The sequence below is a fragment of the Amphibalanus amphitrite genome, unplaced genomic scaffold, assembly GCF_019059575.1.
Source record: "Amphibalanus amphitrite isolate SeventyFive unplaced genomic scaffold, NRLGWU_Aamphi_draft 000118F_arrow, whole genome shotgun sequence".
Lineage (NCBI taxonomy): Eukaryota > Metazoa > Arthropoda > Thecostraca > Balanomorpha > Balanidae > Amphibalanus > Amphibalanus amphitrite.
This window is the reverse complement of record NW_024881613.1, coordinates 902,443-929,767: the sequence shown is the minus strand read 5'-3', so window position 1 is coordinate 929,767 and position 27,325 is coordinate 902,443. Positions and strand designations below refer to the sequence as shown.

The following is a 27,325-nucleotide window of genomic DNA, read 5'->3' as shown; positions in this document are numbered from 1 at the left end:
CTGCTACCATATTGCTTCCATATTATGCTGTGGAAAATTTACTTCACCAAGTGGCTAAAAACCTCCATCAAGGTATATTTTCTTAGAAATTTTTCTGACGTTTTGGGGGGGGGCAAACAGGCCACTTTAGGCCTTTGGGGGGGGGCATGGCCCCCATGGCCCCCCCCTGGATCCGCCAGTGTCAAGAGATGCACTGAGGGGGTCGAAGAGGGACTTCGCTTTCGAGGTGACGCGTCCGTTGAGAGTCCCGTCCAGTTTGAGACCTTTACCTTCCAGCTTCTTCGTGCCCTTCCGAGCAGGATGAGAGAGGACTGCAGCCATTTGTGGACGCTCTTCGTCGGGAACGTGAGTCGAAGAAATCTGATCTGTTCTTCAGATCTGATCAATAGTCATGTTAGGTCCGTCCTCCAATACGGAAGTGTCATTTGGAGCGGTGCAGCCCAGTTCCAACTGGTACGGCTGGAACGGCTACAGCGGACAGCACCGCTGTCTCATATGGCTAGGTGTTAAACGCTGAGGAGCTGTCCTATGGACTATCGTAGTCTACTGTGAACCTTTAAAATTGAGTCCATCAAAGCCCGCCTCATTCACACCGATACCATGTTCTTGTACAACTCCTTCACCACCGTACCGACTGTGCTTATCTGGTATCGATGTTTGGTCTGAATGTGCCTGAGAGGCGTAACCGCCGCACAGACTTGTTTCATGTGCCCTTCGGGAGAGTGAACAGTGAACACCGTAAAGAACTGTCTTTCTGTGCGTATACCTCGGTTGTGCAATCAATTTTTGGCACACAGCCTGTCGGTGGACTTTTACCATCCTTCCACGTCCTTCCGGCGCGAGGCTTTCCAGTTCGCCCGAACACTGGGCAGCTATATCGACTGATTTTACTTACTGTTTTCCATGTACCACCTATGTAATTTTATCACATGACTTCACGCTGAACTGGACCGATTTGCCTGTGGGTGTTATGTGGTTAATAAACAATAAACATTATAAAATCTACATTTTGGCGCGACCCCTAAACATTGACCGATTGACTCAAAAATTTGTAGGAAGCTTCCTTTTAGCAATGGGATGAAAAGCAAAGTGTGTTTGAATATGTGCTACACTTTTTGGATTTCCCTATATTAAAGTGGGACCGGCTAGCATGCACATTACTCTAAGCGTTAAACGTCAGCCACTCCCAACGGCTAACCGTCACATAAGCTCTCAGCGCGCTCACCTTTCATGATGGGCGTGACGCCGGTGGCCAAGCAGAGGCCGCCGAAGCGGTTGTTGAAGATCTTGTTGGCCTCGAGGGTGGCCGTGGCGCGGTTGGTGATCTCTATGCCAGCCGCCATGCCGTCAAAGATGAGGTTCCGGCGCAGGATCGGGTGCGAGTCGTTCGACACCAGCACGCCGGCCTGAACGTTACGGAATATCTCGTTCTCTTCCAGGATGCCTGAAAATGGAGGGGCGAGTGAGCATCAGCGTTAAACGCACCCAAATGAACACAAGGAACCAGCAGGGGCTCAAGCGATCAGAACATATCAAAGAAGAGGCAGATGAGCCTGTAGCTCTAGTGCTAGAACCCAATCACGAACTCATAAGCCACATTACAAGTACCATGCATTCAGCATAATGATGACAGGGTACAAAATGGCTCATTACTGCAAGTGCAACTTCAACCACTTAACAATCATCGACACCACCCAGCTCCCCGACTCTGCTCACCCTTTCCGCGCTGGAAGATACAGATGCCGCCCTCGCGTCCGTCGTAGATTTTGTTTCTGCGCAGCGTCGGGTTGCTGCCAGTCTTGATCCAGACGCCGGCCATGGCGTTGTCGAAGATCTCGTTCTGCTCGAGCTCGCCGAGGCCCGAGTTGTAGACGAGCACGCCGCCGTTCTGGCCGCCCCAGATCTTGTTGCGCCGGATCGTCGGGTTGCTGCTGGTGCGGATCTGCACGCCCGAGTAAAGGTGGTTGAAGATCTCGTTGTCTTCCAGCTGGCCGTGGCCGCTGTCGTAGAAGTAGACACCCACCTGCCGAGCCAGGGAAGGAGACGCGCGGGTGTCAAAGCTAATCAAGTGGTTGTCGATCTCAGTAGGGCAGTGATACCTTTGGCGTCACAGCCAAAGAAGGTGCCCATTTGCGGACTGAGGAGCCCCACTGATGAATGCAAGAGATACCATGCAAGAGCAGTTACATTTGGCGCCGCGGATGAAAACTAGAAAACTGGAGAGAAAAGATACACCCCAGCTAAGTAAAGAGTAGAGTATTAATGTGGCAACTGGCACGTTACAGTGTTACACGATAGAGGCTAAGCAAATGTCGTGAACCATTAAATTCATAGCCAGGAGATCTAACATACTCCTATTAAATTACCCTATTACTCCTATTTATGATTCCACACCAGGCAACGCCTTCGCGCCTTGCATTTAACATTTCAGCCTACTAAAATGCGCAAAGATCACACTGTTTCTCCACCATAGCCCTGCCATTTAGCCTTCAATTTCTATTCGATGTCGCCAGTCCCAAGCCCGCTCTTCCTCCCCGTTCTCCCCCGCCTCCTATCTCCCCTCCAGTTCGCACCTGTTTTCCCGAGTGGATGCGGTTTCTGCGCAGCACGGGCGCGCTGCCCGTGGTGATCCACACGCCGGCCAGTTTGTTGCTGAACACCTCGTTCTCCTCGATCAGGCCCTGGCCGCGCTCGTGCACGTAGATGCCGCCGTGCTCGCCGTGGTGGATCCGATTGTGGCGCACGATCGGACAGCTGTTGGTGCGGATCTGGATACCGGCCAGCTGGTTGCCTGGCAACGAGAACGGGCGCTCAGTCAGGTGGCTAAGCAGAGGGTGGTAGAGGGGCTATGTAGACAATGAACAAATATAGACAATGGACGGCCGGGTCAGAAATAGACAATGACATGGGCTGGACCATAGACCTCTATATACGGTATACAGAGGCCTATGTCCGGACAAACATTCACGGCAAAATTGCGTTGCAACAAGGAATGCTTGCACCATTCAATGAAAACGTAGGAGCGACTCCTCAAAACATCCATCCCGACAACAGCAGCTAACAAAACTCGGGTATAAGCCAATAGGTAAACCGAATACACCACCGTCAAACTATACAAGACTGCCGAGATGGAACTACCACAACGGATTATCGCAATACGCTCATCCCCCCCCCCCTCCTTCCCCAACCACGATCAGTGCCCAGTACTTGTGCCTGGATCCCTGACAACTAAACACAACAATCGAGATGACCATTAAATTACTGGTCTTTCAGCGCCTAAGTATTGTGGAAATAATTGCTTCTAAAACACTCGAAATGATCTCACATTCCTGCATTCCCTCAGCGTGGACTGTTCCCTAGAAACCCCCACGGGATCTCCCCACCCCACCCAGGTCACACTAACGCCTCACCGTAGATGTTGTTGTGCTCGATGAGGCCGCGGCCGTCGCTGAAGATGTACACGCCGCCCTGCTGGCCGTTGTAGATCTCGTTCTTGCGGATGGTCGGGTTACTGTTGGCCGTAATCCACACGCCGGCGTACGAGTTGGAGTGGATGCGGTTCTCCAGGAACTGGCCCAGCCCGTTCTCGTGCACGTAGATGCCGCCCGTCTGGCCATGGTGGATGTCGCAGCGCACCACCGTCGGGTTGGCGCCCGCCTTCACCTCGAAGCCGGCGATCCGGTTGGCGTGGATATCGTTGGCCTCGAAGTACCCCTGCGGAGAGGACATACAGGGGTGGTGGTGAGTAGGTGTTTTGTGGAGCTTTGCGGAAGGGACAGTCAACGAAATACTGAAATAAAGGGATGCCAATGGGAGACGCACTATCATACACACGCTAATAAAGAGAAACATACTAGCTGAACTATAAACTATTTCAGAAGTAGATCACATCTTCCTTTTTAACAAAAACGAAATATTCGCCGTAAAAAGTAAACAACATAGCCTATTCGATGCCAAGAAGCGGCAGTTGGGTAATGGGTACGGACGATAACTGATAGTGCTGACGTTCAGCGGCCGGGACATCACATGAATCGACAGAGGACATCACACAGCGTCATCATGACGGCACACTACCTCCGTGGTAGCACTGATAGCACGAACGCAGCGAGCTAAACGGCGGAATGGGACACATTCAATGATCCAGCGCAGTTGCATTTCATTTCCAACATTTCAGAACAAATATTTATTGTGAGGAGTAATTCAACAATCGTGCACATCTTGTTTCCTTCAACAGATAAAGATCAAAGCAGCTGCGTTCCTGACTGAATATCCGCCTCAGAAAAACATTTTATGTTCGAGAGAGCGACCTACCCTTGGCTGAATAAGAACGTTAATACATGATTTCCGGTGCGTTACTGGGAATTTATCCATTGACTAAATATGAAGATCCCATGCGCTAAGAGCGCGAGCGTGCAACAACTTAATTATCAGCACGCGTGCGATAATATTTTTGAGTGTGTTCCAAAAACTTATATGGCGTTGGTTCCTTGCTTGGTTCCAAATACGTTTGGTTCTTGCTCACCAAAACAATGGAGCTCAGTAGTGAGAGTGACGAACCATTGTCTCAGAACTCTCAAATGGAAGAGGCTGATTTGAATAATTTGGATGAGGCTGCGCAACCAAAAAACACGGAAAGAAATACTGGCTATGCTATAGGCAAGTTTGCTGCATGGCTCAAGAAAAGAAAGATCACTATCGATCTTTCCGAGGTGTCTCCAGAGGAGTTCGCCCCGATACTCAGGCGGTATTACGGGGAGCTTAAAACGTCTGACGGGAAGACACCAGCACCGGCAACTATGAACTGTCTGCGGGCTGGCATTCAACGCCACCTTACCAAAGTAAGACGCGATCCAATGAACATAACGAAAGATACTCCCTTCACCAAAGCAAACGCCACTTTCAAGGCAAAATGCAAACTCTACGCAGCGATGGGAAATGCGAAGGCCAAGAGGAAGGAAGAGATCGCCCCGGGGGACCTTCAAAAGATCCATGAATACATCGCAGATAACAGAACTGCAAAGGATCCCAGGCGACTGAGTCAGGCGATCTGGTTTTTGGTTGCCTTCAACCTGGGATGCAGAGGCCGCGAGCTGTACAGACAGCTGAAGAAAGACAGTCTCAGGTTCTCCGTCGATGACGTTGGCAAGGAGTATATGACGATCGAGCAGACAGCGGTCGAGAAGAATCACCAGGGCGGTCCCTCAAGGGAGGATCAAGCCAACCAAAGCACAAGAATCTATGATTGTGAAATCGGCCCGCACACCCTCATCGGGCTCATCAAGCTCTACCTGTCGAAGCTGCACCCCGAGTGTATATGGCTCTTTCAGCAGTGCCGAACAACTACAGACAATGATGTCTGGTACAAGAACGAGCCGCTGGGTGTGAACACTCTGGGTGCAATGATGAAAACGATCAGCAGTGCTGCCGAACTCAGTCAGACATATACAAACCATTGTGTCCGATCGACAACCATCACTGTGCTGTTTAATGCCGGGATAGCTGTGCAGCACATTCAGTCCCGGACCGGTCACCGTTCTCTTCAGGGCTTGCAGCCGTATATCGGCAACTCGACAGTTGAAAAGAAGAGGGGTGAAGCCCAAATCTTGCAAGACGCTATGGGATGTAGCCGGGTGGTTCTAAGCAACAGCAGACCTGCCGAGTTACACCAGTCGCAAACCATCCAGGTCTCACAGTCGCGGAATGCGCCGGGCAATGGTGAAGCGCCTCCTCAGCTGGTGTCCGGGCAGTTCACCAACTGCACTTTCAACTTCACTGTGAACCGCTAGAGTTTGCCGGTATGAAAGCTTGATTAGCTGCTATCTTGGCTATCTTATCTGAGCTGTTACGAAATGTTTGTTTCGTGTTTTGCTGGTCCATTAGTAATGGCATAACGTGTTAATGGAATACAATTATATCGGTGCAGCTTTTCTGTGCTACCCACCACGGCGGAAGGGGAGGGAGAGGAGAGCGCTCCGATTGCCACCATTTTTATTCTAAGTAACATACATTCCGGAGATGCGGCGTCGAACCTCAGCTGAGATAGGATGGATAAAATGACGTGCCAAGTGTAAACTCAACCAAGGCAGTACCTATATACCAACTCAATAATTCAATTTTCACCCGCAAGGTCTTTTTGTTTCCCTTTCTATAAACACCTATTTGAAGCATTTTTTATGTGCTTTTTGAGAGGTCAAGAAACCTCATACGTGCTGAATGCAATGATGTTGTTGCATTCAACAATAACATTTCGAATCGTAATGCATCTGAACGCGTGCATTATTTTTTATTTACCCTCCCCCCAAAAAAAACCATGCCCCTTTTTATCTTCTCCCCCCAAATAGAAGCCCTTTAACAATGATTGCAATGCGATAAGGATAGCTATATGTATCGTTCCCAGTAACACACCAAAAATCATGTATTAACTCACGTAACGTATGGTTTTGGATGCAATAATGGTTTTAGCGCACTCGTGGGTGATTATAGCACTCGTGCGTTAATGCACTCGTTTCACTCGTGCATTAACACACTCGTGCTATAATCACCCAACTCGTGCGCTAAAACCATTATTGCATCCAAAACCATACGTTAAGTAATGTTAACTGGTGGCATGACAAGTCAAGATCAGAAGGCCCTGACACTAAGTTTAGCTTTGCGTGCAGGCACGCGCAAGATCTGCATAGCATCAGACCAAATACCTTAAGTAGTTCACGCTGGGGCCTGGGCACGCAACTTCGACAATTTAGCAACGTCCATCCCATTCACAGAATTACACTATTTCTAGATTGTGAAGCTAATCTGAACAAAAACTATGCAGTCCAACACCACTGAGTCTGAGACGCTATAACGGACCCAATAACGGTCAGCTGTCGGATACCGCGTGTTTCCACGATCACAGGTCTATTCTACCACACAGGGCCAGCTCGGGTCCCGCCCGTTACACCGGTCACCACGCGGGGAAACTCCGTGAGCTCCGATTTCACGCTGGCGGGCCGGGGAGACCGCCGTAGGGGGCTGGGTTCGGCGGCGCACCTGCCGGGTTCCAGGAAGGCGCACCTCTGCCGTCAGCAGCCGGCGGCACAGGACAGCGGTGTCTCCCGCACCCAGTCACAGCCGCAGGCGGCGCAGGACAGTACGAGGGGGTATCGGAAAGTTCTGATCATCACATAGAAGATGTAGACCGATTTTGATGATTTTTGGTTGGTATTATATTTGGTTCTTAAGAACAATGTTCCCGCAAAGAGAATCCTGAGAAGTGGTTTTATCTTATGTAGGAGAGACTTAGAAGTAAAAAAGATGAGTATTGGGCCCATTGAGGACCGAACCGTCATCCAACTAATGCATTTGAAACGGTATCACACTGAGAAAATACATCAAGAACGTGAAATCAGTTTATGGCGAGGAAAGCCCATCTCATGCACTTACCGAAAATGAAGAAATAATTTTCAACTTGGTTGCATGGCCCTTGCAGGGGAGTCAAGAAGTGAGTGGCTACCAGTGACTGACAAGGTGGTGACTGTGAAGGAAGTGGAGGACCTCATCCTTACAGATCGTCGTGTGACCTTTCAGATGATTGTGCAACAGAAAGGTCTCAATGCTGGCAGTGCCTGAAAATATTATCAGCGAAGAACTACAGACGATACAGGAGTCAGCCCGCTTAGAAGTTCGTGTGTCTACTTTGTTCAAGAGAAAAATGCGTATTGGCCCTTCGAAATCAAAACTAGGCCTTTCTTAGGAAATTGAAGACATCTTCGATAATTTGATGACTTGTGACGAATGCTGGGTCTATGTGCATGATCCAGAGACAAAAAGATGATCAAGAAGTTTAAGCACGGCACATCTGTCCTTCTTAAAAGGCGAAGATGCAGAAGCCGATATGGAAGGTCAATGCTATCAGTGTTCTGGATCTGGCGTAGGATAGTCATTACCGACTGTCTTGATGATGGTCGGATAATGATAAGCAAGCACCACTGCACACTTTTGAAGAAGTTGCGAGAGGGCCTCAAGCAGAATCGCCGCAAAAAGCCCAAGAAAGATGTTTTATTCGCACCGACAGCGCTCCCGCCCATTCGTCCTGAGCTGCGATTGAAGAAAGAGCATGATGTGGACATCAAATCCTACCGCATCTAAGAAATTCACCTGACCGGATATTAAATGACTCTTGATTGTTACGGGAGATGAAGAATGCACAGTATGGCCGGTGATTTAAGGACAGAAATGACGTCATCGATGAGATGGAGCAGTGATTTACGGGACAGTGCGAAGGTCCTACAATGACCGCCTGAGGCAGCTCAAGAAACGATGCAATAAGTTTGCGGTCGTGTGTGGTGACTTGCAAAGGAGTAATGAACATCATGTAAAAAATCAAATTTCTATCACATCTCATTCGTGTTGATGATCAGAACTTTTCGATACCCCCTCGTATGTACAGTCTGTCTTAAAAGTACCGCGCAAAGTGACGGTGGATCCATCAAGCCTGACCAAGGAAGGGCCTGCTCTAATTTGAAAGTCACCCAACTAATTAACCCGGGGAATGAACGAGGATGTCAATTGCTTCGGTGACTCAAATTTAGCAGGCCCTTCCTCGGTCAGGCTTGATGGATCCACCGTTACTTTGCGCGGTACTTTTAAGACAGACTGTACACGACAGGACAGGACGGGACAGGACAGCGGTGTCTCCCCGCGCCCAGCCACAGCCGACGGCGGCGCAGGACAGGACAGGACAGGACAGCGGTGTCTCCCACACCCGGTCACAGCCGACAGTGGCGGAGGATAGGAGAGGACAGGACAGGACAGCGGTGTCTCCCCGCACCCAGTCACAGCCGACGGCGGGGTTCACCGAAATCTAGGAATGGCGGTGAAGAACAAAGGTGAGAAATCCAACGCTCACTGATGTATCATGCTTTGCGAAATCTGATGCTAACTCAGCCAGCTACTCTTATTATGACCCTTACAATTTCAGAGGTAGACATATCATATTTGATTGCGATTTACCGAGAGAAAGATTACGCAATACTTCGCTATCATCAGACTACAGCTAATAATTTTCGCAACATAGCTCTTGCATCGCAATAAAGTCGGTGATCTCGTACCTCATAATCATTAGATCATCATTCACATAGGTAGAGTACAACAGCGAGTAAGTCATTAGCTATGACCACAGGTTTGATCACTCATATAGCTATATGCTTCGCTGGTTTCTCTTGGAGAAGATGCAGTGCACTGCTGGACCTTAAGTTTCACACATTTTGCATGAGCCCCAAACCATACAAAGACGAGCACATCTGCCAATGCACTGGTTCTCGCTCTAATAAATTCCATGCTTATATTCATAGCTTAGAGTCAAGATTCAGTGACAAAAGTGTGAATGGCTGCGGAGCGGGAAAATCCAGCCGACCGGTTACTCGCAGAGCCCGTTAGTCACCATTTGGCACCAGTTAGGTTACGGTGGACTGAACGGTTACTTCGGAACAGGCAGGACCACGGACTCAACTGAGAGTATGTTCCACTGAAGCACGGCTAATTGATGTGCGCCAATCGAAACTGTGGTGCTTTTTAAATAGTGATCTAGAAAACAAAAACAGCCGGTTCAGGTCACATGGAACCCGGGAGGTAGGGGAGAACTTTTTTTAAAAAGCAGTTACTGTAACGGAATATGTTGCTGAGGTAACCGGCAGGCAGCATAATGGTTATTGAGCAATGCCGATCTAGCAAGTATCGCTTTCCAACAATGAGCTGCCCTCGTTCAGTGTGCTGATACCACGCACAACACCAGCATTATGCATGGCCAGCTCTGACCGCCACCCACTAACTTTGGGTCACCAGCACTATGGGGGCCAACCGCAGCATCAAACCATGAGTGCAAACACCAACAGTGACATCTAGCTTCCGGTTGACATTTGGACCATTCATACAGTCTGCGCACATTTCCGACCAGTTGCCCACATCCCAGGGGCTTCATTCCCCAAACGACCAGAGTCGGTGGAGACAGGTCCGCCGGCAATGGTCACGACCTTCCTAGGTGGACACTTCATGACCAACTTTAAAAGCAGCTGAAAGCCTGTTGGCGACTGTGCTCCGACTAAACCGCTCTTCTGATCTTCAATGGAACGACTCATGAACATAATTGCACGCACAAACTTAATAAGTTACAGGCAGTAATTAATGACAAGTTAGCTGTTCAAACGTCAGTTACATTGATGCATGATCGTGCACGAACATTTATAACGATTTGTTGCATCCAAGCGTATTTCAAAAATCAGCCGATAAAAGACCCCACCCGACCCACCATATTGTCGTTATCGCAAGAAATCAGGCCTACATCCTCAAGCGCAAAGAGCCAACTGGCCCACATAATCCACTACCTCATAGCCGACAGATCGCACGGCCTGTCATTCTAGCGCTACACCGCTAGAGGTTCCAAATATGGACGTTCTTTTACACTGGTTCAAATAAAAATACGGTAACGGCGCTAAGAAATACAGGATTACGCAAAAGGAATAGTAGGATTACGCAAAATAGTAGGATTAAGAAATAGTAGGATTACGCAAAAGGAGCTAGCACAAGACATAAAAACCCACACGGACCTCAGCAGACTTCGATCAATGCCATTAGTTTCCTGTGCCATTGCTTATGCAATCATGTACTCCACTTCATGCACTAATTCGTCACGATTAGCAAACAAACGCTCACACAGACAATCCTAAGAAGGGAACCTAGACTAACTGGTTTCCCGTCAGACGGAACCCGAGGACACACGCACACACAAGCCGTTGCACAGCACAGGGTTGTGCTCGACTCAAAAAAATTTGCCGACTCGACTCATCATTCAACTTCAGAATGCCCTGACTCAACTCTGACTCAAACAAGGAGCTGATTTTTTCCCTTGACTCGACTCATGACTCAAGCGGCTCAATGAAAATATGAGTTGACTCAAACTTGACTCAAATTTTTTGTTGAGTCAAGTGTGTTGACTCAAAATTGACTCAGATAAAAAAGTTGTTGAGCGGGGGGGGGGGTGAAAAAATCCGGCAGCAGGGCCAGGCGTAAGTTGTTAAGCGGGGGGAGAATGAAAAGCTTATACTATATGTTGTTTCTAAAAAGTTGAGTCAGCTGACTCATGTTCCTAAATGTTCTTGACTCAACTCAATGTCAAAAGTTATTTTACTGACTCAACTCTGACTCAACTCAACACCTTAATATTTTTGTCCGACTCAACTCTGACTCAACTCAACAGCTCAACCTTTTATCCGACTCGACTCAAATCTGACTCATTTGAGTCAGAGTTGAGTCAAATTTCTGACTCGACTCATGAGTCAAGCACAACCCTGGCACAGCACGATGCGACCTTCTGACGGCCATAACCTGTGACCGCTGTCCCACCCCTCCCCTCACGCCCCCCTCTCTGACCTACCTGTCCGTTATTGAAGGTGAAGATGCCCACGTCCCGGCCGTGGTGGATGTGGTTGCGCCGCATCACCGGGTTGGCGTGGTTCTTCACCCAGATACCTGCCAGCAGGTTCTTGCTGATCTCATTGTCCTCGTACACGCCCTGCGCATAGTCAGTGATGTACAGACCGACGTTCTCGCACTCGGAAATGTCACAGTGGCGCACTATGGGCTCGGCGCGGGCGCCGCTGACACACACGGCGGCTCCAACCAGCGACCGGCTGCGCACCACGCAATGGTCCACGGTGGGAGAACACTGGTCGGCCGCCGGGGAGCAGTGCTCGCCGCTGGGCGCCGCGTTGGCCACCACCTCCAGACTGTAGTGCTTCAGGTGCGAGGACTCGTTGTCAGGCACGAACTGCAGCGTCACGTAGCCCACGTAGGCCTGGCGCGCGCCCTTGCCGAACTTGAGCGTCGACTCGTTTCCGTGTTCGATGATGACGTGTTTGGCCACATTGCCGGCCGCGGCGCCGATTAGCTGCACGTTCGACTTGATGACCAGCGACTGGCGCATGTAGTGGCCCGTGTGGATGAAGATGAGCGGGTTGGCCGGCGCGCCGGGTCGCTCGCTCTGTTCCACCGCAGACTCCACCGTCTCGGCGTAGGCGACGCGCGAGGAGCGGGCGCGGCCGGCCGGCGGCGGCGGCGGCACGCGCGCCTCCCAGCCGGGCCGCACGTGCACGCCGTAGCACAGCTGGCGGAAGCTCTCCTTCCACGGGTTTTCGAGCTCGCAGTCGTCGGGGTTGACGAACTCGAACTCGCACGGGGCCGGGTGCAGCAGCGGACGGTCGTACTCGAACACGTTCTGGTACAGGGTTTTCCTGCCGGACAGATAAGCCAACGTCACACACAGACACCAAGAGAGCTGACCCGTGCCAGGTCAGCGAAACCACACCGGAACAAAGATGCTGCAAAATGAGCATGAGCAGTTTTCAACTTTAAACTTTGGACGAGGAGTTCTAGCGCGACCAAACTGCGGTGGTCATCGGCGAACACTTGTTTCCAAGATTGAAAAGAAAACGCGGAGAAAACAAATAAGAAAAAGAAAACACAAAATTACGAAATCCGAGATAGACAAATTATACAAATATCCATGACAAATTCGCCCCACTGGAGTAATATTGCACACATATTGTGCAAATCACTCAAATTAGTGCATACGTCCCTATCTAGCGTGGGAATCAAACCGGTCTACCCGATCCGCGGCAGTTGCGTAATGAGCACCTGACACTCTTTTCCCCGCGACCCGCCTCGGTGCACCGATACCCGATCGGACCGACCAGCCACTCTGGACCCGCGCGATCCGGCGCCAGCCGGAGACACTCGCCGGCGATAGTGCAACAGACTGACGGCGTAAGGGAGACGACCAACTATACACCAGCGTAAAGCTTCGGCGAAAGGCCATCCGTGGCCGATACAAACCGAGCGTCAAATCAGTGACTCGATCCGGCTCGGGTGGGCGGCAGACGCGACAACGAACGCACTGAGTGTGTTCTGACGTACCGATCGCACTGCGTGCCCGATACTGGGTGATGGCAATGAATCCGCGTCACCCGGCCTGAGGCGAACTTATCCAGGTCTATGACGTGGCCTCGTATGAGAGGTGATATAAAAACGGGTATCAGATTACTCTCGGTGGCTTGATCCATACCAGAAGCTAGCTTGCTGCTGCCCAGTAATTCAGGTGTGTGTTGTCCACCATGCATTCAGTTTCCACGAGCTGGCCCATAACCAGCTCATAATAGATGTCTCATTGTCATAATAGATGTTATTCACACAAGAGTTCAGCCGCGCGAATCTAAATTCCAGGGACACTATGATGCTCTCCCGTTCAAAAACCATCGGTAACTTTATCTAAAACCCCTCAAGGCAGCCTCCGCTACTAACTAATACAAACACACTCACTATCTCTCGTCGTGCCTTACGGCAGAGGCACTCGCCAAAGACACAATCACATCCCCGTGTACCCCACGGCCCGGGCACTCAGTAAAGAGCTCCACGCGCTCCACCAGCACTCGATTCACTCACCAGAGTCCCAGGTCGTTGGCGATCTTGTAGAAGCGGCGGCAGACGCGCGCGGCGCGGCACAGGTCACATTCGTGCAGGTAGGAGAAGATGGTGACCAGCACCTCGTCAGGCAGCTCGTACAGCAGGTACTGCGCTGCCACGCTCTTCTCGGTGGCCGCTGCGGCGGGCGGGGTGGCAGAGGGGGTGGTCAGAGCGGCAAACGGGACAGGCAGAGTGGTAGACGGGTTAGGCGGGCCGGCAAAAGGGGCGGTCAGAACGGTGATCACACTGTCCGCGTCAGGTATCAGCATAAACTAATGGTTGTATGAAGTGACAGCAATTCAGATAAGCATGGATGTGCCAAAATGCCAACAAATGAATAAAACTATGAAATACCAACAGAACCGTTTACAGAAACTATTAATCGACCTTGATATAAATAAGATTAAGGCACATCACTACTCCACAAGCAAGACCTTGTGAGAGAAGTGCAATCACCACGAACTACGAAATCTTGGTTTCCAAGTTCCCACTCACCAGGCCTACCACCCACTCAACTAGAAACTAGTCATAGAGCAGCCCCATTCATTAACTTCCAACTAGAGTCCCAGAGCAGCGCCGCCCACTTGCTCTCAGCTACGGATTCCCAGCGCGGCCCCGACCACTCACTGCCGGGAATCAACTATCAACTACCTAGGAACTGTCAACTAGGGAGCCCCTGTGCACCCCGGCCACTCACTTTCCACCAGGGATCCCTTGCGGGGCCGTTTTCTGTAGGGCAGCAGGGTGGGGTCGCGGCTGGCGGCGCCGCACGAGGGCGTGCACGCGCCGCTGGGTCCGGGCGTGGGCGACCGGTGGCGCAGATGGTAGGCGGCGGCGGCCGCCGAGCCGGCCAGAGACAGGTCCTCGCCCATCGGGTCACAGCTGTCCTCTGCAACGGCCAGAGCGGTACACAGTCAGCGGCGCGTACCAACACAGCGGCAGAATGACAGAACGTAGAGACGAAGGCGTTAGTAAATTGGGGCACCTCCAGGGTACACAGCATTGAACCACCCTCGGTTTCCTATTCACATTGAAGATAACATTAAATAGGGCAATCAGGGAAAAGCTGCTAGCTTGTGGTTTTATTCACAGAAGGACAGCAACACGATCGATAAGACAAACCAAAACCACTTGAAACTCATCGAGCAGCAGATTCTGTCTGACGCCCCAGTGAGCCTGTCTCTACACCGCCTCCCCTCTCCCGCGGAGTCGTCCGGCGCGGGTGTCTCCGTACCGTCTGTGGAGCTGCGCCGGGCCGGCCGCGGGCCCGGGTAGGCGGCCAGGTGGCCGCTGGGCCCCGGCGGCGGCGACTTGGCGTTGCGCAGCCGGTGACTGTGCGGCACGGCCGGGCCGGCCTCGGACGGCGCGCTGGGCGACACCGGCCGCAGGAAGTTGTCCAGCTCCAGCTCATTGGGGAACGGCAGACGGAACAGCGCTGGGAGCGGAGAGAAATGCACACGTCAGTCGCGGGCGGCTCCGTGTCAGCAGACTGAGCGGCTGCGCGGGAGTCATAATGGCATCGAACACAATGATTGAAAGCAGAAAAAGGTGACAATCTAACTACCGATGACATTCAAACATGTAGACGCATGGAGTTTACTACACACGCCATCACCTGGCGTCATCACGTCACGTCTGATCTCTGACTCTGAATTTCTGACCCAAAAATATTAAAAGCAGACAAGATGATCAAGAGGAACGTTTTGTCAATGTCTACACTGCCAGTTATTCTGCAAATTTTATGCTATTTGGTTATAAAGACCTTCCAATTGCAGGTGGTGTAGCACCTAAACATGAGTAAAGCTGCTGACATTGGTAGCTCAAAAGGTGGAGTAGCGATGATATGAAAACCCCCAGCTAACTGACTTTTTCTCCCGACGCTTTTTGACTCTTCCGAATATATCGGTGATCGTTCCAGCGCTCCAAACTATGATGACCTGGACATTAAATGATGACATGTCCCTAACGATCGAGCTCTTATACTTCAGTGTTTATTTATATTTCTGACATCACATTCAGATCCAGGGAAGGGGGCCCCCTCCCCCTCCCACGGCGCCCGAAACCGACCCAAATTTACGACTTTTTTTTTAGAATAGAGCAACAACATATAAACTTTTGTGCGTAAGGGTTTGTTTAAAGCCGCACAGCTGAGCGTTGGGAATCGAAATCCGATGAGTTTTTAGAATTCGAAGAATTTTTGGAGGTATGCCCCCGCAGCGTCTAAGACCACCTTTCAGGATCCGCCAGTGTCTGAGACGCCCTCAAAATCCAAAGAACGTCTGTTGCGCGAACAGAAGGTTAGTTGGGTACTGCAGGGTGACTTACACTCCATCTGTTCGGGACTGAGGCGGCCGCCGGCCGGATTGGGCAGGTAGCCGCGGCCGGGCCTCTCCACCGAGGTAACGGAGCCGGAGGCGTCATCTGTCGGCGACACAGGGGAGCGCGCGGACCCGGTCAGAGGAGGCACGGCAGGGTCGGCTGGGTCGGCACAGGGGAGCGCACACACGATCAGAGGGGACACAGCAGCAGTTAGCCGGGCGGCACAGGGGAGCGCGCACACGATCAGGGGAGGCACGGCAGGGCCGGCCGGCCGGCCGGGCGGCACAAGGGAGCGCGCGGACCCGGTCAGAGGAGGCACAGCAGCAGTCAGCCGGGCGGCATACTCGCAAAAAATGTCGCAAGCACTCTGTAACCTCACATATTCGCCCAATACACTGAGGGAAAGTAATAACATAGATCGCTCATGAACCAGTAAACCGCCCCGGGCCGGGGGCCACGTAGCGACACGCGGTAAACGGCATTCGAAAGAGCGTCAACAATAATGACGAAAAAACTTCGGTCATTTTTTTTTAGGCCAGGTCAAAGGACAGGTCACCAGAGGCCAGCGAAGGTAACATTTTGCCTATTCTAACATTTTTCGACAAACCGGCGCATAACTCGGGAACCAATAGAGCTACGGCGCCGGAGATTACCGCAGTCGATAGCTCTTTTAACGTTCTTTCGCTAACATGTCCTCAGATTTGACTTTTGTTCAACAGTTTAGCCTCCAGAGGGCAAAAACTGGAAAAATTGCCGTTTTGCGAAGCGTTTTTCGGTAATAAATTCTGAATCAAGAAATGCACAACATTTATTTTACCAACAACGTGTTCCTGTCGTCGAGACGCGTCGAATGCACTACAATTTGAACTTGAAAGATAATTTGAAAAATATGACCAAAGGTCGAGGTCATGACTTGACCGGAAAAGGTCATGTTGCATATCAGTCGATTCGTATCGTCGAGCTGAACACATCTGGGGTGTTTCCATCGCTCTAGCATGTCTTAATCAAAAGTTATTTTAAAAAACTGCTGGGGACCTTCCATGACCTGAGATGACCTCCAGGGCATAAGCATGGGCCATGGCTGCAATTTTCCGCTTCAGTGTGTCAAGTTTGTGTATGTCCCGATGCCTGAGTGTTAAGAATGACGTTCGTCCAAAACAGGCACCTTTAAATTTTCTCCCATTTACTTGTAATGGAGAGGGCGCAAAACTGACCTGACCTTAGGTCACCAATATCAAAATTCCAAGATGTACATTTATACATACTTATCACTAATTGTTTCAAGGCGGCCATTCAGTAGGTGTAGCAAGGATGAACATACTACTTTTTCTGAGGTGAGGTCACTTGACATGACCTGGTGACCTGACCTTGAGCGACCTGGCCCTAAAATTTTCACATTTGTGGAAAGATGCATGAACGGGTGTGCCAAAAGCACCACCGTTTTGGAAATACCTGCAAAAAAAATGCAGGTGTCCGAACATCCTCCTCCCAGCGCGGGTTAAAATTTACTGAAAACGATTTGGAATCAATGTGATAAATTATTGTAGATAATATACAGCACAACAGCCAAATATTTGTCAAAGCCACATGACAGTCTGCGGAATAACAAGCAGCCTGTGAGATACTATCAGATGTATTCTGAGTTACACTTTAAAAGATGGATTAAAATGAAACAAAATTAACCTGCAGCCTGCTGGGTGAAGGGGGATTGAGCACCCTATGTGTTTTCTTTTTCGGCACACTTTATCATACACCTTTTTTACACAAATTGTGAAAACTTCAGGTCAAGGTCTCCCAAGGTCAGGTCACCAGGTCAGATCAAGTGACCTAAACTCAAAATAAGGTTCAATGCTTGCCAGAGCTAGACCAAGAGACAGATCGCTTTGAAACTTTCAACAATGCATAACAGCAGCATTATGTACAAAATGTATCTAGCAGAATTTCGATATCGGTGACCTAAGTGTGGGTTAAATGATCACCTGGCAAATCATCTGATTATCAGATGATTATCAGTGGTTCTAGCCAGGGCTGCGGAGTCGGAGTCGGAGTCGGAGCCGGAGTCGGAGTCGGTCGGAGTCGACAGTTGTGACCGGAGTCGGAGTCGGAGTCAGAGTCGATTTTAGAAACCCGAGCCGGAGTCGGAGTCGGAGTCACCGAAAATCTGTCGACTCCGCAGCCCTGCTAGGTCTGCGGAGTCGGAGTCGGGAGTTGGAGTCGGTCGGAGTCGACAATTCTGCCTGGAGTCGGAGTCGCCGAAAATCCATCGACTCCGCAGCCCTGGTTCTAGCATAAAGAGACCATATCCCACCATATCATATGCTGATAAGGTTATCAGTCTCTCTATGCTAGAACCACTCAATACAGGTATCATTGCTGAATACCTTTAAATAAGTAAGTTCATCAGCAGCACCTACTTCAATGATTGACTTTGTCACAATGCCATTTTCTATTGCAGGTAGTAAAAAGATGTATTTTTGTTTAGTAAGGATTGATTTGTTAACTTCTTAGTGAATTAGTAGTAGTGGTTTCTGGTGGAACTGATATCTTCACTAAAATACTCTACACTCAAACCCTGGGGAGGTAGGTTGGTGGTTACCACTTAGCAACCTTGAATGCTTAAATCACATTCTTTGAAATCTTTTATTCCTACCTATCAATTTTCCAATCCAAATTTGTTCCCTAATTCATTATCAATATAGTTGGTATCACTGAAGCTAATGTCCAAATGCATCAATAATTTTATTTTAATGCTGCATAAATTTTCATATGCTTATTCAAATTTTGATGATAACCAATGCTGCACATTGATCAACTAAGATATGGAGCATAGCATATAAAAGAGTGGCAATGTCCCAAAATTTGTCGATTTGGGTGGGAAATGACATCCAAAGGAAATTCATTTTCCACTCTCACCACCAATTTTTAAGAACAATTTTCCACTCCCAACCAACAAAACCTAGATTTTTTTTTTACCTCTAGAAAGAGCGGTTGTGTGAATGCCCGGTTTAGCATCAAACATTCTACATACATCCTAGAATAAAATCCATGTTTTGTGGCGTTTCTCACTCTTTTTGGATCTAATCAAATCAGCAGTTTTCCACTCTCTCCCCTCTTTTTGGTGGGTAATTTTCCCCTCTGACACCCCAGACAAAACTCAATTTTGGGACACTGAAGAGTGGTATTTGCCACCTTCTGTCAGAGGTAGGTGTTAGGTATTGGTAGGTGCCGGGCATAGGATTATGTAAGGTTAGGTTAGGTTGAATAAGACTGGGATATATCAGATTAGGTCACCAAGATAGGTTATAAGTCAGGTGACCACCAATGAATGTGTTATCATGGTATCTGCTGCACTAATCAGCATCATTTTTGACTAGGGACATGAAAGAATTATTATTGATGGAACATATTCTTATTTTCAGTTTTAAGATATTTTGACTTATTCTTATTATTACATAATGTACACATGAATCTGAATGATTAGGGCCGTCTAGTCCCATGCAGCATATATCTGTGCTAAGTGTGTCATACATTAGTGATGTTAGCTGCCCAGTTCCACCCACTCTCTACCCATACACAGAGCTGAAACACAGCTGCAGCATATCCTGCACACACTGAAACTGTGGCACGGGTGGACTGGTGTTTTTGTTCAAAGAATGGTTCAGATGCAGTTGAATGTAATTTATAGCAATGTGCTAGTAAACATGGTAAGTAGTAACAATAGCACTATAAACAACATATTACCTCTTAAAATGGGAAACAAAGGACTTTTTTCCTAAAGTTGCACTACTTTCATTTATTCTCCTGCAGTAGGTAGTACCTAATAAAGCAGGCATTTTAGGTGGTAGGTTTCAAGTTGTAGGTTGTAGGTAAGGTAAGGTCAGGTTTGGTTAGGCTTGGTTTGGTTTGGTTTGATTACAAAGCATCTCTGGGTACCTATATAGCACCTCTCCCTGATTGCAAAAAAAAAGTATAATGCTTGCTTTACAACTACCAATTTGTGTGCAGTACACTGGAAAGTATGCTGCAGTAGGTGATGTCACACTGGCAATGACACACCAGTGTGGGCAGAACCAATAGGCATAGTACCTAGCTCTCACTGCGCATGCGCGTTGCAGCATACCTATTTCATTTTGGCTGCAAAGCAAAGCAGGACTCTGTGGACACCGAGACTTACACCAATTGTTAAGCATTGAAAATGATTTCTGAAAAGTCTCAGTAGATATATGCAGCATACTGAGTTCCCATGGCTTATTCAATTAGGTCAATAAAATAGAATAGTTATATTAACAATGAGCTCAAGCCTCAAGGACACCAATCGGTCATCACCCTACATTTTGCACTCCCCCAAACAAGAAGTTATATAAAGAAGGATTTACACTGAAATACGAAAAGAGCAGCATATGCCAAACTCTACTTTCTGGTTTAATTGGACGTTGAAAGGCCAATTTACCTTCATTGGCAGGACAAGGACGTTTTGCCGATCTCCTCTTGGATCTCCGCACACTTCCACGCATTATTTTAGTAGAACTAGAAGACATCCTGTTCTCAAAATATCACAAACGAAACTTAACAGCAATAGTGACACATTAACTACACCGTCACAAGGAACAAAGCAGACAGCGCATCCTGTTTCCCAGAAAATTCGCTGCGCGACCACTGCGCCATCAATACGCGACAACAACAGAATCAGGGGGCGTCGAAGTCTAGTAGGAAAATCTGGAAATCCCCGGCGTGACGTCACGTCGGGGATGACCGACGGCACCTTGCACTGAAAGATACGGCAGAACGGCTATTTTTGAAAAATGATTAAAAATACTTGTGTGCTGTTATGACACATAAAACGCTTATCAGCATGTTCCTCATCATGTGATAAAGGCATATCCGTGGTCGAAAATAGCTGAGTCCCTCCCAATTTCCAACCACCGACCTCATAAGCAAAGGATGCAAGCGTAATCCTTAAGGGCGACTTTCCTATACATATCCGTACATATGCGTCCTTATGGAAATCGGTAGTGTGGCGATTAGCGACGCGCGCGACATCTGTGTGGCGACCAAGTGGCGACTGTGGCGACATCTGGTGGCTGTTTTTCTGCTGTATGTAGGCATTGGGGTTTTGCCAGATGTGGTTCCTACTGCTACACCACTATGTTGACCCAATACTAGAAAAGTTATTTTGCTAGTAAAAGGCAAGCAAATTGAAAGTTGATTTATAAAATTGCTTATAAATGATTATGAGATAGTAATAAAGAAATTTTGATTGAATAATTATTTAAATAATCAACCGTGAAACTATATTCTGGTAGGTTTAGTAGAAATAAGTCCGTGCAACCTTGTATTTAGGGCCTTGAACAGAATCTTCAGCTGCGACAGCAGCCCTGCGCCATTTTGTGATAGAGAAACAGGTGACAAGCTATAATATTCAGGTTTTTAGCGTCTTGCTTTGATTGAATTTGAAAATAATGTTTTTAAATTTATTCAAAAACATTTTGCAAAACAAATTGGGATTAGAAACGCTTTTCAGCAAAACCAAAAATGCTCAGCACTAAATTGGGAGAGCCTATAGAGCTGCAGCTTTTACATCCCGTGGAGTGCGGCTCTGTCATGACTTCATTGACCTATACTAGACTTATAGAGGTCAATGCATGACTTGGTCAAATGGTCACAGGTGCCCGGGAACTACTTTCCGACTGGGGGGGGGGGGGCACACCATAATAGAGATCAGCCTAGGGTACCCCCAAATCTAGTTTTCTCACCGGTTTTAGGCCACTTGTTTTTCATCCCTCGGCTTTTTCAACAAAAAAGAAAACATTTGCAAAACAAGTGTGGCATTCCGTCTCAAAGCTGTGGGGGCACCGCCCCTGCACGGCCCCAGGGTTGAAGGGGGGGGGGGCAGGCTGCCCCCACTGCCCCCCCCGGCTAGTCCCGCGCCTATGAATGGTCATGACATCATTGCTTGTGTAAGGGCAAAATTTAGCGCGACGTGTACGTCGGAGAGGAGCGGCGGGCCGGAGTACCAGAGTGCGTGTAAGGCCAGTCCGCCGTATGATAGCCTCCGGCGGGAAAGGCGTGCCCGCCGGGTGAAAGGCTGCGGCTGGCCGGCACCTGGGACTCGCGGGCCCGTCTCTCGAGGCATTTGCCAGTGCGGTGTCGTCGGGGCAACATCTTTCGGTAAGCGATCTTTTCCATCCCCCCCTAAATTAACGCCGCAGCGCCCAGGCGCTGCGGAAGTCCCCGACATATGTCCTGGATTTTATTTGGCTTTCCGACCCGCCGCAAATAGCGGTGGGCACTCCCGTTTATATCCAGGGCCGTCCCATCTAAATTATAATTAATCGGCGCGGCGCGTGGCGTATATGAGTGAGCGATTGTAAGTGTGATGTGTATAGTGTGCGTGAGGAAAATGATCCGAGAGAATGACACTTCGTCCCGCGAGACCAAAATACAATGTAATGGGAATGTGAGCCAAATCTTTGAGTTGGGTAAAGGCAGATGCCGGGCTGATACACGGTGAACGTGAACGAACAATCACACGGGCCGCTTAGTTTAATACACCCGGGTGGCAGGCGGGCATTGTAGTAGAGGTCTGCACCGGCCGGCTGCAGCCGCGGCTGGCTGCAGCCCCACGGCTGTGGGCCGGGGCGGCTGCAAATATCTCCAAGAACACGGCTACGGCTGTGGCCACGGCTGTGAGATTTCAAGCTCAATCTTAAGTACTCAAATATAAAATTTTAAATCCTTAATCTTACATTCTGATAAGCAGCCTAGCCTGTAAAAATCATGCAAAGGATGCCCAGCAATATTGAAAGTGGTGAAGCCTTTGAAAACCTGTAATGGTTTTACCATTTGCTGTAGAAGAGTTTGCACTCTGGTACAGAATACTAATTATAGGCACCAATTGTTCCTTCATCATCAATAGCTTGACAGTTTCAGAAAATGCAACATGTTGCTGTCACATCCCCCTCAAATCAATCTCAATCTTACCTGGTCATTAGGAGAGCACCTTACAGCTATTGAAGATGAGCGTTCAATAATTCTTTCAGGTAATAGAAAAAGAAATCACGCCTAGGTAAAGGCAGGTAAAGGCTTCATAAAATATTATCTAAAATAACTCTTAGATGTACTTCTGGATTTTCGGCAAGTCCAATTACATAATATAAAACTGGCGCTTTATGTTCTAACTGGCGTGTGAGTGACCGCTAACAGAAAATGCTGATCAACGAAGCCAATGGAATTAGATTATAAGTGAGTATGAACCTTATTTACGGTTAATTCACATGATGGTGGAAACCCTGAACACGTAATTCACATGACGGTGAAAACCCTGAACACAATATTTCTTACGCGAGCTGTTGATTTTACTAATATAATGACGTCTTCCTCTAAAAATGTAAAAATTTGATAATTGATATTTGTTTGAGAGCAAATTTTTAACTGTATAGCATTATTATTGATTAATTATGATTTCTATGGCTGTTTATGGTGACACAAAACAATTTATTGCCACTTCTTTGCTTTTTACGTCATTTGACTCAAGTAAAATTTTTGATTGAAAGAGCAATCGCACGTCCTTGGGGATTTGAGCGAAGATCATTATTTGGAAAAATCAAAATAGATGAATGTTTTTCTTTCTTGGATGCTCACTAGTGTTTTGATGCCTTGCATATCAAATTAGTTGGAGACTTGCTCAGAAGGTTGCTTCAAGCCTGGCATATCACACCCCAGAAAATATGCAGGGTAAGAAAGAAGCAAGAGTTTTGACTAGACAATCACTGTTTGTCCATCAACTTCAGTTTCATTTTCCATACCTAACATTGATAATGAAAAGCATCAGGGTCTGTTGTTCTGTCCCACAACCATGCTTCAGGATTTGGCATTAGATGTCTATTCTACACTGCTAGTGCTTCTATTCTGGTTCGTTGTTTATGTTTTCTGTTGATGTAGGTACCTACCTTACCTAACCTACCCATCTTTCTTAACCCCTTGCAAGGGCTTGTGTAGGCATGCGATGCGCATCAGGCTTCAGGCCTTCGGCCTAAAGCCAGATACACAACCACTTAGCCTATGATGCTTCATGAGCTTGAGAATCTATAGCCCATTGCAATGTGCTTTTGGCTATATGTTTCAACTAAAAACAACTTATTATATACTATTTGGTTGCATTTCATCACGGCCGGCTGACGGCTGGCTGCCCACAGTTTGCCACGGCTGTGGGCGGCTGTGGCTGTGGAGCCACGGCTGCGGGGCGGCTAGGCTGTGGAAAATTGCAGCCGTGCAGAACTCTACATTGTAGAGTAACTTTGATTAACGTAATGTCTGTACATGGGGGGAACCAATAAAAGGTTGCAGGTTCCGATGCATGAAACCCCTACATAAAAATGGTGCACCGCGGCCGGGAAATCTTTCCCATCGGAGGTCAGGATGCCCGAAGTGTTCCTTCCGCCATAATCTGCGGCACGCGACAAGTGTAGTATTCCGCTCCCCGGCACCAGGGCACATTGGTACCCGGGCGTATTTGCCGCTTCCGGGCACGCGGCCCACTGGCCCGTGCTGGCGCAACGGAAGGCCAGCGCTACCCGGGATAAAACGCCGATCGGTCCTGATAATGCCGTGAGGGAGGCCCGGACGGAGCCCGGGTGTCGCAGAGGCGGGGTCAAAGGACATGACGTGGGCGCCGTTCGGCCATTTCCGCTCCCTTGGAGGTGGTTACCGGTCGAGCTGTTCTTACTTTTGGCTTCAATATCTTGTGTAAATCTTTGTTTCCATACCTTTCGTCACGTTCACACGCGTGAATCAGCCCAATTAAAGGGGGGTATGGGGGGACAATTTGCCACCGCAACAATGAGAGATGAGAGATGAGGGCAGTCGGTTCGCGCGAGACCGTCGGAGATCGGGGATGAGATCGACGGCGTTCGGTGGTGCGGAAGAGTTCGCTCGGGCGGAATGGAATCCGCTTGTACGCGAGATGAGTGCTCGCGTCGTCGTCGGTCGCATGCGAGCGTGCAGGTTCGCTCGTTCGGCGGAATCATGAGTCCGGTGACGAGCCGTCACCGCTGGTGTGATGGCAACGTGGAGGTCGTCACCGGTGAGTACCGAGGGCCGCGAAATACCCCGGTATTTCAGTGTTACATGTGTGGGCGTATGATTGGATCGTTTAATGTACAGGTATGTTACGGTTGGTGTGATTGAGTTAGTGCGAACAAGGTCATGTGTGGTCACGAAAAGATGCGGAAAATGGAATTTTACTTATTTGTCATCAATTTGCTTTCATGATTAGTAATCAATTTGCTTTCATGATTAGTAATCAATTTGCTTTCATTCATACACCTGATTTAACTATGTAGCAAATTGCTTCATGTGTCGCCTGTCATTCACGCCTCATAATGAGACCATAGAGGCTTTAGACATTTCCTGCGATTGCTTGAACAATCGTTTAGACCACAGGGCATTATATCTATAGTCTTAAGTGCAGTGCATCTTTGCTGTGCATATTAATTGCATCTTAAGATATTAACTGGAATGTCCATGGTTTTACGGGATATATAGGCATAATCGGTGCAGTGGATCGGGGAAATTATGGTTGGGTGTTTTTAAGCGGAGTTTTTAAGCGGGGATGACGATCCCTCCCGTAAAGCCGTGCACTCAGTGCACCTTGTGGCGCTGACGAGTTGCCATTAGGACGGCATCGAGGTTGTGCGTGCTTAAAGCGGGCAAGCTTAGCTCGGCAGCAAAGCCCTGATTAATTATTACCCCACGTTACACCAAGAGGAGCCGCACATTCTGGCAGCTGCACCTTTTATATCCGGAACCCGATGTCAAGGTCTGGCGCAAGGCGGTGCACGCCGAGCACATTCTCCACTTTTTTTTTAATCCAGGGAATGGATTAACGCTTACGGTTCATTGCAATTTCTTCTGATGCAAACGTAAAATGTCTTGTCAAATCTTCAATGTTATGTTCAAAGTAGTTCATTAGTTCGTTCATTCCATGCATTTTTGCGTTGTAATTTTGCTCAAAATGTGGTAGCGATACTCAACTAAGTTCAGTCACGAACCAGAAACAAGTTCTAAACAGCTTTGATTCCAGGTTTAATGGCAACATTTATTAACCAGAAATTCTTCAAGTGGAGCGCTGAGTGTTCAGTCAAATGTGCCCTTATTTAAATTCCATGCTGCATAAGTTCGTATCTTCGTTATATAGAATTACAGTTTATGATTAAATGCATTGAGTAATATCGGATGAACCCAGTGCCCCTCAACCATTTCATGGTAACTCAGTAGGACGGTATCTCTTGGACCATTTTCGGCTTCGAATTGACAGATAATCCGGAATTAATCTTGTAGGATTTTCAATCCTCTCTAAAGTGTTGCCAGGCACTAATCGTCACCTTGCCGTCAAATGGAGCCTAAATCATTTCGTAAAGTAGGAAATTTAATTTGTTCTGTATAGAAGAGCAAAACATGTGTTTATTGGACTTTAAAATGCACACTCGAGGCAAATACATTTGAATCCACGTGGCGCGGATTCTATCCGTCGCGACCGCACACGTCATATTCGAGCCTCCAACCGAAGATGACGCGGCGGGAGGTGACACAAAGCCCTAGTTGTTGAGCCGACTCCGTTCGGGACTGCGCTCCAGCAAATTCAGCAGCACGGGCCCATCCAGTGACTTTCCTGGACGGTTATGGTCTTGGCGCTGCCGTGCGCTGCCACACCAGTAACGGGTGATTTCATATGATGTATAATATAGCATGTGCCACATTGTCAGTTCTCGCGTGTTGTACAATGCATGTTGTTGTGCAGTACGGGTTAATTTACTGTGAAGCACGTGTTGTATTTCATATCATATCCTATTCCTGAGCGGTGTGTGGGTGCCCGGCTTAGGCTTCACCATCATTGGCCCGAGGGCAAATCGGATCCGCCAGCTTGCCGATATCCACCTGCTCAAGCAGACGGGTTGGATCCGACCCCTGTGCTCCCACACCACGCGCACCTGTCAGCGCCGGGCCAGCGCCGCCGACCCGAGCAATTATGGTTCGGTCACCGCGCCGCCCGCGCAAGGGGTGGCAGGTCCGCGGCAGGGCCCTCCCCGACCGTCCCAGAGAAGGGACGCATTCCCATCGTGATGGGATCGCGCCGCCGGCCATGGGATCGAGCCGGTCGCCACGGGTAGGCCACCCACCCGACCGAAGGCGAGAGCCGCCACATGCACGGCCGATCCCAAACGCCTCGGGGCGGGACAACCCGCGCCCCGCAGAGCGAAGGTCCGCCAAGGAGCAGCGGCGAACCGGGCCGATCCGCAATAACAACACCGGAGTCATTGGACTCGCCCGTCGCTGGCCGCCTGCTGCCGAGCACTGCACACTAGGGGTACCCATTTTTGGGTCAATTTTCCAAATTTTAGGTGGGGGTGGATTTTCCCATTATTTGGTCTATTCTGATTCCACCTGTGCCAAAAATACCGAAATCAAACGATTTCTAGGGGTCGCGAATTCAAAATGAAAATGCCAATTTTAG

General features: G+C 48.8%; 1 protein-coding gene across 3 annotated transcripts in view; it reads right to left on the bottom strand.

The window, feature by feature from the left end:
• The window catches only part of LOC122381340 (F-box only protein 11-like), a 33,714-nt gene extending 10,782 nt beyond the window's left edge, over positions 1–22,932 (bottom strand). Inside the window, exons 1-11 of one of the 3 annotated variants that reach the window (XM_043365382.1) lie at positions 21,170–21,197; positions 20,264–20,501; positions 15,820–15,915; positions 14,729–14,929; positions 14,192–14,383; positions 13,474–13,630; positions 11,411–12,266; positions 3,411–3,714; positions 2,574–2,791; positions 1,717–2,023; positions 1,226–1,444 (exon numbers count right to left, since the gene is read on the bottom strand). In XM_043365382.1, the coding sequence (XP_043221317.1) occupies positions 1,226–1,444; positions 1,717–2,023; positions 2,574–2,791; positions 3,411–3,714; positions 11,411–12,266; positions 13,474–13,630; positions 14,192–14,383; positions 14,729–14,929; positions 15,820–15,915; positions 20,264–20,351 (2,638 nt within the window). In that variant the 5' untranslated portion in view covers positions 20,352–20,501; positions 21,170–21,197. Of the gene's footprint in view, positions 1–1,225; positions 1,445–1,716; positions 2,024–2,573; positions 2,792–3,410; positions 3,715–11,410; positions 12,267–13,473; positions 13,631–14,191; positions 14,384–14,728; positions 14,930–15,819; positions 15,916–20,263; positions 20,502–21,169; positions 21,198–22,794 lie in introns of those variants that run through there. The other 2 variants (XR_006256519.1, XM_043365383.1) reach the window with 2 other exon arrangements.
• Between the last annotated feature and the right edge of the window lie 4,393 nt (positions 22,933–27,325).